Source organism: Epinephelus lanceolatus, chromosome 18 (assembly GCF_041903045.1).
Source record: "Epinephelus lanceolatus isolate andai-2023 chromosome 18, ASM4190304v1, whole genome shotgun sequence".
Taxonomy (NCBI): domain Eukaryota; kingdom Metazoa; phylum Chordata; class Actinopteri; order Perciformes; family Serranidae; genus Epinephelus; species Epinephelus lanceolatus.
Genome location: NC_135751.1, coordinates 41,236,726 through 41,250,172, shown reverse-complemented (window position 1 = coordinate 41,250,172; position 13,447 = coordinate 41,236,726). Strand labels below are relative to the sequence as shown.

General features: G+C 37.4%; 1 protein-coding gene across 1 annotated transcript in view; it reads right to left on the bottom strand.

Annotated features, from left to right (window-relative positions):
* Positions 1-4,956: 4,956 nt before the first annotated feature.
* The window catches only part of aldh16a1 (aldehyde dehydrogenase 16 family, member A1), a 30,297-nt gene continuing 21,806 nt past the window's right edge, over positions 4,957-13,447 (bottom strand). The window contains exons 14-17 of the mRNA XM_033645257.2: positions 11,176-11,380; positions 10,901-11,086; positions 8,014-8,139; positions 4,957-7,901 (exon numbers count right to left, since the gene is read on the bottom strand). Of these exons, the coding sequence (XP_033501148.2) occupies positions 7,734-7,901; positions 8,014-8,139; positions 10,901-11,086; positions 11,176-11,380 (685 nt within the window). The 3' untranslated portion in view covers positions 4,957-7,733. The remainder of the gene's footprint in view (positions 7,902-8,013; positions 8,140-10,900; positions 11,087-11,175; positions 11,381-13,447) is intronic.

Sequence of the window (13,447 nt, the reverse complement as noted above, 5' to 3'; positions counted from 1 at the left end):
GTATTTATACCCCACCGGCCAGCAGCCCTCGTGACAGACGTTACGTCATTCTATTTCAGCCAATCAGAGAGCTTGGACAGCACATGACTGCGCAAAGAGGAAATATGACCCAAAGAATGAGTCTGCACTTTTATTCCTTATTCATGAAAATCCAGATTAAAGTTCAGATGATTTATTGTGACCTGCTGCATGACGAAGCAGTTTTTACAATATCAAAATCCAATAAACTGCCTTATTTTTCAATTTAAATTCAAACAGAATAAGTTTAAGCACATTTACACAAACGGGATAAAAAAATAGTATCTATAATCCCCTTACTGTTAATGCATTAACTAGGCAACAGTACACCAAATTAAAAGTGTTTATCTCAAAACTGTCCATTTTTTCTTTTGGACACACTATACCATTGATTTTTTAAATCATTTTCTTGCACATACTACAATAACATGACATGTTTATAAATGGTTTTGACATACTGCACAATGACTTCTTAGTATTTTTTTCACATACTATGCTATGACTTTTTAAGTTTTTATTTTTAGAAATACTATATCGTTATTTTTTTGTGATTTTTTTTACATACCCTATATTTTTTATTAATTTTTTGACATTCTATTCTTAAACTTTTAATGATATATTTTTTTTAAATACTAGCCTATGCTATGATTTTTATTTTTTTGATACATTATACACTGAATTTATTTTTAACATACTGTAGTATTATTTTATGAGTTATTCTAAATATGTATAATATATAAATATTACATTTTATAATTTTTCTTTAAATACTACACCGACTTTTTTCTTATTTTTTATGACATAATATTTTTTTGAATTTCTATGAATTATTTGAGATACTATACTATGACTTTTTTAAAATTACTTTAGGACATACTACACTGACTTTTTATAATTTTTTTGACACACTTTCCTATAACCTTTTATGACACACTATAAGATTACATTTTATGGAACTTTCAAAAAATACTGTCTATTTTATTATGTTTCATGACATACTATACTTTGACTTTTTATGATTTATTTGGGCACTGCTGTAATACCTGTTTTCATAAACTGTTTTAACATACTCCATGATTTATTTATTTTTTTGGGGGGGGATTAAAATGTTTGTATGACATACTATGGTGTTTCTTTTTTAAAGATATTTTTTGTGGCTATTGCCTTTATTCGACAGGACAGCTGTAGCATGAAAGGGGGGAGAGGGAGAAGGGGATGACATGAAGCAGGGGGCCATGGGCAGGAAGTGGGCCCGTGGCTGCCACGGCAGGGACTCAGCCCCTGCACATGGGACCTGCTCTACCAGGTGAGCCAGTGGGGCCCCACTATTTTTTTAATGGAGTTTCATGGAGTCTGTTACACTGCGAAATAACTTCCAATGCTCTCTTCCTTTACAGTTTAATTTGTTTCTCTGCAGTTTTAGGGTCTGTTGGAGTTCTGGTCTGGTCTATTTATCCCCAAAAGCTGACCTTGCATATCGGCCTGAACTCCCTGTACAACCTATAGAACATGGTTAGTGTAGTTGTAGTCACACAGCTGCTGTAAAATGAATTCGTTTTACCTCAAATGCACCACGACGCCTAAAAACTGCTGATAGTGTCTTTAACCAAGGTGGTTCTTACTGCATTAGTCCACACCACAGCAGTGTTACGAAACAACACTGAGTCTGAAAAGCCTGTAAAGTCTTATCAGAGCTGAAACAACACAGGAGCCAAGAAACTGTGATCAAAGTGGCTTTTTAATCATTAAACAGTGCTTAGAGAAACTGCTGTCCTGCTGCAATTAGACTTTTATCATGAAACAAAAAGGGTCTATAAAAGTAAAACTGATGGTGAGAAGCAGTTAACGAGCGGCCAAACTGAACCCATCTGGATCTAAAATGAACTCAGACTGAGATTTGTGTTGAGGTTCGTCCTGATGTAACCTTGATCATTATGCTTCAGTGTCCCTGCCCTGCCTTTGACCTTAATGTAAAGTACAAGACAGCATCATTTCTGCTTTTATGAGGTCATAATAAAGTGATAGAGCTCTGAGAGTCGGTAGTTTTCCCCTCACATGGTGCCAGGGACGAGTGGACTTTAACAGACCTCTCAGTCTGGGTAAATGCTGCACTCAGCTCGGTGCTTATCTCAAGGACACTGCCTCTATTTACATGACTCCATGTTTTCATCACACCACCTCCTGATACTTTATTGTCCAATGATTACATTTAATCCAACCTGAACTGTTTTAACTCTGCTGCTGGAGGGAACCTGTGATGTGACATTTTTCTCCACCAGAATAAAGGTATAGTAGTCATGTGTCAGCTGAAACTACAGTCCCAGTCCTGTAGTAATAATGATATTATGCTTTAACGAGAGCTGACGTGTGAACACTGAGCTGGTAAACTTCCTCATCTCACAGAGTAGTTGTGTCCTCTAGCTTTAGTGTCTCATGAAGCACACGATAACTGATGGCTGAGGAATAGAAATATCTCATACTTAGGCAGGATATTTTTAAATAATATTTTCATGGTAGGTTATATACTACGACTTTTTATGACGTGCTATACTATGATTTTTTAAAGATTTTTTGGACATACTATAACATGATTTTTTTATATTCATTTTATATGTTTTATAATTTTTTGTCACAAAATACTTTTTTAATGAAATTTTGCTGACACATCACACTTTTTTTACTTGCTATCATATGACTGCATTAATTAATTTTTTGCATGACATACTTTCGTAAGACTTTATATGTATATATATTTTTTGACGTATTCACTGTTTTTTTTTTTTTTTTACAACTTTTTTATGAACACTGTAGTAAGATTTTTTCCATGGATTTCTTTTAAATGTTATGCTATACTAATACTTTTTAACAAAATTTTGCTTCTTTGACTTTACTTTTTAATCAATTTTAAAGAAAATACTATGATTTTGTTTTCCTAAATTTCTTTTGTTATACTATATTAATATTTTTTAATGTAATTGTGCTATGAAATATAACACTATGACTTGTTATTTTTCATATTTTATGACTTCCATGACTGTTTTTTTAATTAAAACATTTTTATGATTTTTTTGACACACTACACTGACTTTGATTTTTTTATACACTATTCTATGATTTCTTAACCTTTTTTTAATACTGACTTTATTTATGATTTTTTTTAAAAAAATACTATACTAAGACTTGTTATCAGTAAAATTTGAAGGCATATTATACAGAACTTTTAATATTTTTAAACATACTATACTGATTTCTTTAATCAATTTTTTTATGACGTACTATAAGTTTATGATTTTTTTTACACAATGACTGACTTTTTTATTTTTCTTAATTTCTTAATTTTTTTATATACAAAAAACTTTTATGTCACAAAATACTGACTTTTTCCTTAATCTCTTTTATATCTTATACTAATACTTCTTTAAATGTCATTTTGTTACGACATGTAACATTTCATAGACTATTGTGAGGAAAATTCTCCTCTCTGAAGAAGTGACAGACTCGGTGTGAGCAATCAAGTCTCTTTAATACATGCAGCATGGAGAAAGGACCCAAGTGTTCTCTGACAACCCTCAGAATGTACAGACTTTTATACAAAGCAAAGCTCTGACCCCAGGTTGCATCCACCAGCTGCACTTGTAAATGAGAGTGCTGCCCCTAATAGAAGGTTTAGCAAAACAGGAAACTTCCCCCTAAGAAATAATAATAATACTGACTTCATCATTTTTTTTTTAAAACTGTCATACTATACTAAGACTTGTTATCAGTACAATTTAAAGTCATATTACACTGAATTTTTAATGAGTTTTTAATATACTATACTATGATTTCTTTAATCAATTTTTTTGACATACTAGAACATTTTTGATCTTTTTTTTTACACGACTTAATGAATCTATTTATAGATTGACTTTTTAAATTAATTTTTATGTCACAAAATGCCATGACTTTTTCCTAAATTTCTTTTGTTAAACTATACTTATACTTTTCATAAATGTAATTTTGTTATGACATATAATGCTATGACTTTCAAAATATTTTTCATATAATATACTATGCCTTTTAAAATTAAAACATTTTTATGACACTTGATTTTTTGACTGATTCTTTTTATACACTATTCTATGACCTTTAAACCCTTTTTTTCCATGTCATGCATTACTGACTTTATGATTTTTTTAAAAAATGTTTTACTATACTAAGATTTGTTATCAGTAAAATTTAAAGGCATATTACACTGAATGTTTTAATGATTTTTGACATACTACACTATAACATTATAATTTTAATGACATAGTATAGTGGGATTTATCTACTGCCAGATCTACTGTCAGTACACACTTTGTCCTAGAGTCTGAGAGAAGCACCTCTAAGCTGCTGTATATTTACTGTATTGTCCATAAACCAGGGAACAATAAACTGAATCTATAAAACTTGTCATTACAGCACGACGTCTGTGCATCTGAACCCAGTTTACAGCCTGCATGATCAGCCTTGACTCAGCATCTCTCATTGTCTCTCTGTGTTATGGGGCATGATTAGGCAGTCCTGTAACACCAGCTAACAGGTTCAGCTGAGGATTGTGCCAAGTCATTGTTGTTACTCAGCATTCCACAGTTTCGGGGGCGGAGTCTCGTGACCAAGCAAACTCGTGAGGAGAAGTTAACCTCAGTGCTCTGCTGGCTGGAACCAGTTTGAGAAATAAAAAGGAAGATGAAACTTTAAATAAGGAACCAGCGACTGGACGAGATTCACTGAGATCTGTACGTTTGGGTGTGTCCGGTCCCATAACGGTCTCTGTGCTGGACGGACACTGGACTCAACAACAGAGTCATGTGTTCATATTTTACGTTAGTGACGTGTTTCCTGGACAGACATCAGTCAGCTGACCAACAGGCCGACGCTGCTCTCCATAAAAACAAAGACAACAGAGTGTATAAATTCATTTAATTATATTCTTTTAATTATGGCTTTAGTTTTTCTCCACACACACAGACTGGAAAAACTTTTATTAACAATGTGAACTTGGACATGGAAACAAATGACATTTCATTGGGAATGTTTGCACCAACTGAACCTGTGTGGCGAACAGGCACAGTGTTACTGTACAGTAATAAAGATATACAGCACAGTGTATTTGTGTGTTCAGACTGCGATGACACAACGTTGAACATGTTTGCTCCGTCATCAACAGAACTTGAAGGCAGATCAGGTTTGAAGCTGTAGACTGAAACAGGATGGATTGTAGAAAACTTTTACTACAACTGAGACATTTGATTCAAACTATTTACAGAGGCTCTGAGAGACAAGCGAGACAAAGAAACTATGGTGATCATTTTCTAAGTCTGATCTAAATTGTTTTCTCTGCTGTGTTTCTGACTGAAGAACAGGTGAAAATAAAGGTTTCAGAAGGACATTTTTTAAAGTTCCTTAATTCTTTATTCCATCTGTTAAACAGTTGACATTTGGTTTTGTCCTCGTCATTTTTCTACTTTTTTTTAATTTGTGAAAAGAGGTGAAAAATGTGAATTTGTTTTTCTAAGGATCAAACAAACAAATAAAAATAAATATATATATTTAAAAAAATTCCCCACCAGTTGACCAGTAAAAACAAAGGAACTCTGAAAGATTATCTTGGCAAAACATTTTTCTCCACCTGGCAAAAAATTCTTCACAGATGAAAAAAATTGATGAAAAAAAAAATATATATTTTTTTTTTTACAGAATTTCAAAAAAATGATCCTGTGAAAAACTTTCTGTTCCCTGCACCTGGTTTTACAAATGGAAAAAAAGAATTATGAAATTTCAGGCAAAACTATTTTTTCCACCTGTTTCACAGAAAAAAGAAGAAATTAAGGAATTTAGACAAATAATTCTGTCAAAGCTTTTTTCTCCACCAGTTTTACAGATGAAAAAAGAAGGAACTTCAAAAGATCACAAAAAGATTTTTTTTCCTACTTAAGGAATTCAGAAAAATGATCCTGGCAAAACATTTTCTCTCCTATCAGACAATTATTTTACACCTGATTGAGAGATGAAAAAAATTAAGGAATTTAGAAAAATTACCCCGACAATACGGAATACTAGATATGGGATTTTGGCAATATGGAATTTATAAAAATGTTCCTGGAAAACCTGTTTCTCCCCTCCAGGCATTTTTTTTTTGCACAGGTTTCACAAAAAAAAACAAGAAAAAGAACAAGGAAATGACAGAAGATTTAGGGAAATGATCCTGGCACCTGGCAATTTTTTCCCCAACAAAAAAAAAAAAAAAAAAAAAAAAAAAAAAAAGGGGGAATTTTGACAAAAAGGATCCCGGAAAACCTTTTCCCCACCAGGTTTCACAAAAAAGAAAAAAGTTTTTGACCAACTGGATCTGGATGAGCCATTTGAATTTGATGAACGCCCGTATTTATTTGAACACGGAGCACACGGACGTACATGGACGCAGAGCGATGGACGAGGAGAGAGAGGGAGCAGCAACAGGCAGAGGAACATGTCTGAATCCAGCTAAAGGTAAACACAGACGTTCATTCCTCCTTTCCGTTATGTTGTCAGATAATTATACTAACAATCCGAGCCTATCTGTGTGAAAAAAATGCACTTTTAGTGGACGTATTTTGACGTTGTTTGACGCTGTCTGAGTGCCCTATTATTTAATATAGCGCGTGCTCACGGGCTGCAGGCAGGTCAGCCCTAGCTTCATACTGGAGACATGTCACATATTGAACATCCTATCACTCATTTAGACAAAAGTAGATCAGAAAATAGGGCCCAGGTTGAAAAAACATTAGTTCCCCTTTAAGGAATTTAGAAAAATGATCATGGCAAAGCTTTTTTTAATCTGGCAAATAATATTTTTCCACCTGATTCAAAGATTGTCTTCATCATTTTATCCAGCCAAAACCTTTTCTCACCTGTTTTTAAGTCATTAAAACAGAAAACTATTTCATTCACTAGAATTTTTTTCTCCACTCGCCCTCAGGGCTTCCGTATATATTCTACCATGTCTCTCACATACTTTATGTCACTTCCAAATATCTGGTCCAAGTCTGCCTGTATAAAACAAACACTGACCTCGGAGTCGAGGTACTTGAACTAAACGAAGCAGACGTTGGTGACTGACAGAGAGAAGATGCAGAGCAGCAGAAGACAGAGGTAGAAAGTCATCAGGTGTTCATGAAGAGTCTGTGCTGTAGCATCGACCCAACAGCAGACAGCACATCACAAGTGTTGTTGTGATGCACTGTCTGAACAGTGACTGAAGATATTTGGCAAAGCAGTTCGTAATGTGTCTCCTGCCACGACCTCAAACTTAAATCTGTTAATATATTTAATCTCTTGTTATCTCATTTGGCTCACTGACTCTGTTCCTTATTGATCATTCACATAAGTGGGGGAAATGCATTTAATTCTGGGGGCGGCAGGCTGGAGACAGGACAGTGGTGTGAAATGCCACGGGGCGCCGCATCTAGGCCGCACGCCTGGTGTGAGGTTGTACATAGAAAACAGGGGGTGTGTTTTCTGACACTTGTCACTCACCGCTGGTGTGTTCTGGCCTTGAGTGAGGCATGTGGGGTTTAGCTAACAGTCAGTTACTGGGGGGCGTCTTATGATTTCATGGTCACGCTTCATTCTTAATCCTTCCTGTTAAACACAGATCCTTCAGGTCACAGTTCTACTCTACAGCTGATACCTGACCCTCCATCTTTGTCTGCTTATGCAGTGGGAATCCAGACACTCTTCCACTGGACGGCGTTCCTCCACATCTCCTCCAGGAGCGAGGGACGACACTGAGTCCAGTCTGTCCCTCCAGCTTCCTTCTGACAGATCAGACGGAGGGTCTTCAGAGGGCTGCTGCAGGTGTGCTGGAGGTACTGACAGCCCTGTGGCAGAGTGTCAGAGAGCACGAGTGAAGATGATGATAATGATGATATATGGGTGTGATGTGGGTGTTTTAGGTGAACACTGGTGTATGTGTCGGTGTTGAGGCCTCACCTCAGCACTGCCCCAGTACCAGATGGCCCTGATGACGCTGTGATTAGCCAGAGCGGCTGTCAGCTGGTCTCTACTTCCTGTGATGACATTTACCAATCCTGCTGGCAGGTCTGAAGACTGAAGCACCTGAGGAGGAAAATCACTGTTTACAGACACATGTACGTCAACTGATGTCAGACAGAACCGTCAACTCGTTACACTCCGTGCCCATTTTCAATTTGCGTCCACTTTAACTAATTTCCATGGCGGAGGAAGAATCGATTTTCCCTAACGAATCACCAGAGAACGACATATCTGCCTGAATCTGACGTCATTTTAACTCCACGCTGATGCAAAGCCATGTGAACACACGTGTCTTACTGGTCTTTTAACCCTTTGAAACCTGGAGCGACGTCAGTTGTCTTTCACAAGTATTTAAACCTTTGAACTCTCCCTGAGCAAACTGGTTCCATTTCATTCTTTTTCTTTTTATATACTTTATATACTGCAAGACAAAACAAAACACACACATAACAACAGAAACAGTAAATATCAAAGTAAATACAGGTCAGTAAATTAACTGTTGTCAGGGGACAAGGTTGTGTTGGCGGTCATGTGTGTGTGCGCTACACTCTACAGGTCTGACAGGTGAAAAGATGGGGAAGAGGGGAAAACAAGAAAAGATAAATTACAAAAAAGAAAATAAATAACCAAATAAAGAAAAAAAATCAAATAATAATAATAATAAAATAAAGGTGAGGAAGTACATCAAATCTAATCCTTACCTTCTTACCACCAATACCAATAATTAAAATAAATAATAATAAAGTCAGGGTCCCCCGTCTGCTGACAGCGAGGCAGCACCAAGGCATCATTAGAAAACTGAACCTGCAGGATCAACCAGGTTATTGTTGCATCTTATGGTTATTGATATTAAGTTTGGGCTCAGATTTTATATTGTTATCACTACGTTTTTCATATTGTTTTGTCTACAAATTATTTGTTTAATATAATAATTATTAATATTATTGCAGGTGGGTTGTGTTTTTTTATTTTGACACTAATTGGTGTGATTTCTTTCAAAAATATGAAAAAAAAAGTCAGTGAGCAACTTGATAAGAAATGTCCCACAATTTTAAAAATAAAATAATAGATTTAGAAGATTAGTTTTTAAAAAGCTAGGAAAACAAGTGGCAACCTCCGGGGATGACGAGTGAAGCCAACGCAAAGTGCCAAAAACTGCAGTTCCTCTAATGGCCACTTGAGGCAGGCTCCAAGAGTGAGTCAATCCCCATACACCTCCATGTTAAAATGCTCAACTTAACAGCAGAAATAAACATGTTTACAGCCTGGTACAAAAAACAGTTTTGCTCTCTATAGCTAATTTCCCCTTTCATGACAACTGTACAGGGGGTGAATTTTTTTTATAACTCATCCGTTTAAATTTTATTAAGGCTTAAAGATGCACATAATTAAGGGCGTGGTCACTTTGAGTGACAGGTGGCGCCATCACAGGTGGCTAACTAGCCGCTGGCTGTCTGCTAGGCGTCATCTCAGCTAATTCGCAAGTCACTGAACCTGACCTCTCAGCCGTGTTTGTGCCTTTTGGATATTTTGTTTCGTGAGGGTGCTGGCACCAAGCGGGAGCAGCCAACACCACAGGGCTAGCCAAAGTAGCGTAGCTTGTTAGCCTAGTAGCTTGTTAGCCTAGTAGCTTGTTAGCCTTAGCTAACTTAGCAGCTTTGAGCGAGGTGGGCATGTTTAAGCAACCAGGCTTCATTTGGCCCGCCTCTTTGCCCATTTTTGATTGGCCGGGAGTTGGGCGGAGTCAGGCACTGCCAAGATGGCGACGGCCAGAGCCGCCTACTTTGAGCTTCAAACCTGCTCCTCAGAAACTAATGGGTGACGTCACGGTGACTACGTCCGTATTTTTATACCGTCTATGTAGGAAAAACTATATTTATAATAATAATAATAATAATAAATCATATGTTACAGAATTATTATAATTGTATGCTCTCTTTCCAGGTCATTTCCTTGTTTGTTAGTTTTTTTACATTCTTTTTTCAAGTTTGCTCCTTCAGTACGACACGTACAAGAGATAATCTGCTAACAACTGACTGGAAAGATCCCGTTGCATAAAACTGCAGAGCCATCATTAACTGTAACGGGCTGGAGGAGCACAGCTTTGGAAAGTTGAGTGATCCAACCCCAGTCAGTCACAATCATAGATTCACTTCTGGTAAAATAAAAAGTGCAAAATGAGGCACTCATCATTAAGAGTGTCCATCAGATTCTCCCAGTCGTGAACAGTCTTCTCAGGATAATTTGACATTTATCTCCATAAACTCAACCATGCTGCAGTGAAGATGGAGTCAGAGGTACTTTATGTTTTTGTCTTTACTTTTGTTACTAAGGTTCTTTAAGCGATCCCTTAAGTATGAGACCACGATAAGGAGAAAAACTTAAATCCTTCAATAAACATTTCAAGGAAACCTTAACTCTCAGAAATCTGTATCTTGACTGGAAACATATCGACATATAGTACATAGTCGTTACATCGCCCAGCCCTACGACCGACTGGTGGTGCGTCCTGTGACCCAGCCTCTTTTTTAGGGTCTCATGTGCCCACACAGATCTCTGTTTATCTGCGCCTGACAAACTATGTGCAAGTACCCTACTTTTATAAAACTTACAAAAAACAAACAAAAAACAGTAAATTGATTACATAGAGGGTTTAGGCTGAGGAGGTGATGGTGTGGTTGCCTGGCAACAACAACAAAGCACAGCATGTGTTTTCCTTTTTTTTTTTTTTTTACTGGTGGCATTTAATTAAAGAAAAACAAAAGGCAGAGCGCCTCTCGTTTTGAAACCTGCAAACGCTCCTTGTGATCAGGCAAACATTTACCTGAATGAAAGCCAAGGCTGAAAGTGGATACTTCTGACTGGGGACCATGATGACGGCGTTGCCATTGGCGATGGCTGCCCCAAGAAGTGTCACCATAGAGAGGAGGGGATTCCTGTCAGGGAGGACGACCCCCACGACTCCCAGGGCTTCAGGGAGGGAGAGAGCAGAGCCGGACTGTGGCAGAGGCTGAAGAGGAGGAGGGACACGACGAGATGTTGACACAGTGCAGAGATCAAAAGTTTTCAAATAAACTTTTTATATTAAAAAAGGCTCACTGGAGTTCCTCCTTGGACTTTGTCACAGTAAGCCGCCCAATCACTGAGCCTGTTGATGCTGAGCTCCACCTCCTGATCAGCCTCGTCCATTGAGAGACCAGTCTGAGCGTTGATTGACGCGGCTATGTCCCGCCTCTTTGCCTCCAGGCCCTTAGCCAGAGAGTGGAGCAACTGAGCGCGTGCAGACGGTGTCTTTTTCATCCAGCTAGAGGAAGGAAAAGATATCAAAGAGACACGTCAGTTTTTTTCAACGTGGACTCTGTTTTCTCATGTTTTTGTGTCTAAGTGACGAATGGGAACAACAAGTTTTGAAACTGGTTCAATATTGAGAGAGAGCGCTGCAGCCAGCAGCAGTGAAACATGCTGCAATGTAACTACTGGGACAATTATGCAACGTCAATTTGTGTCCACTACAGCAGGATTTGTACTTGTGTGGCAGCTCTGTGGAAACCCTACGCACGTGGCCTTCGCTGTTGTGAGCATTTATACTTGTGCGGTGGTGTGTCTGTGTCACTCTGCAGTTACACCTCCAGAACACTAGTCAGTGGCGGGTTTCTGTGAAGTGCTGTAAGTTTAGTTGATTCAAAACACACATTAAACACACATTAAACACACACTGAACACAAGTTAAACACACATTAAACATGGCTTAACAGAGACAGTTTCAAACACAAATCAGCTTCACTATAACTCGCAGCATTCACAGACAAACACTTGTCTTTATCTGGACACATTTTCCCCACAAATACAACATGCTAATGTTTTTCATTTGCATTAATTGATTTAACTGAAGAAATTACGACCCATATAGATAAAAGAAGGTTTGCCATTGGAATCTTCATCCACTTAAAAAAGGCTTTTGACACGATGGATCATGGTGTTTTGTTAAAGAAGATGGAGATATATGGCATTAGGGGAACTGTACTGACCTGGCTGAGAAACTATCTAGAAAATAGGCAACAGTTTGTCCAAATTAGGGTTGGGATATGGATCCAGTTCTGGAACCGGTTCCATCACATTTGGAGTAACGGTTCCTGCAAATGGTTCCTAGATTGTAAAAACAAAAACAAAGTCACATGCATTTCCATTAGAGTGCGGCACAGGCCGCATATTTCTGTCCGAACCCGAACCGAGCCCGACATTATTTAATGACCAAAGCACTGAGTTTGTGTCACACAGTTGTTATGGTTACAGGGTATTTAACAGGCCGGGCGTGCGCCATGGGTGCTCAGCGGAGAGGGAGACCTCCGTGTTTGAGATGGGAGCAGGTATAAGTATTTTTTATTACATGGCTGTGGTTAATTTGAGGTAATAGTGTTACTGTAGAAATCAGAGAATCACTTTTTGTTGTTATATATTCTCAGGGAGATGATACAAGCTCTAAATCTGAAATACACACCACACACAAATGTGTATTTTCATCTAATTGGACTGTGTAACAGTTAGAATGAAGTTTTTTGTATTTGTATGATTGCATTTGTGTTTATTATATACTTGTTTAAGTATAGCAAGTATAATGAATATAATGTAGGAATCGGTAAGAGGAATCGGTAAGGAATCGGAATCGTTAAAATTCTAATGAGTCCCAACCCTAGTCCAAATTGACAATTTTAATTCCACTGGAAGAGACATCAAGTGCGGTGTACCTCAAGGGTCGATATTAGGGCCAATTCTCTTCATTATGTACATGAATGATATTTGTACAGTTCGTACTTCTTGCTGATGATACTAACATTATCTGTTCTGGTGAGGATTTGCAGCAGCTTTTAGAAAATATCACACATGAAATGAACAAATTGAAGAATTGGTTTGATATAAACAAATTGTCACTAAATTTGGACAAAACAAAACTTCTGTTATTTGGAAGACGTAAAACTGACATTCAAATAATAATAGATAATGTAATTATTGGAAGAGTGGACCATACTACATTTCTGGGTGTGATAATTGATGAAAGAATCTGCTGGAAACCCCATTTAAGTTACGTAGGTTCCAAGATGGCAAAAAGTGTGGGTGTTATGAGGAGAACTAGGTGCTTACTGAATCAACAATCCTTGCTTATTTTATATTATTCTCTTGTATTACCATATTTGAGTTACTGTGTGGAAGTCTGGGGTAGTACTTATAAAACCAACCTGCTCCCTCTGTACATACTACAACAAAGAGCCATAAGATCAGTTCACAATGTGAGGTACAACGATCACACTAATCCACTGTTTTTGAAGTCATCCACACTGAAATGATCAGACCTGGTAAAATTCAAAACTACACA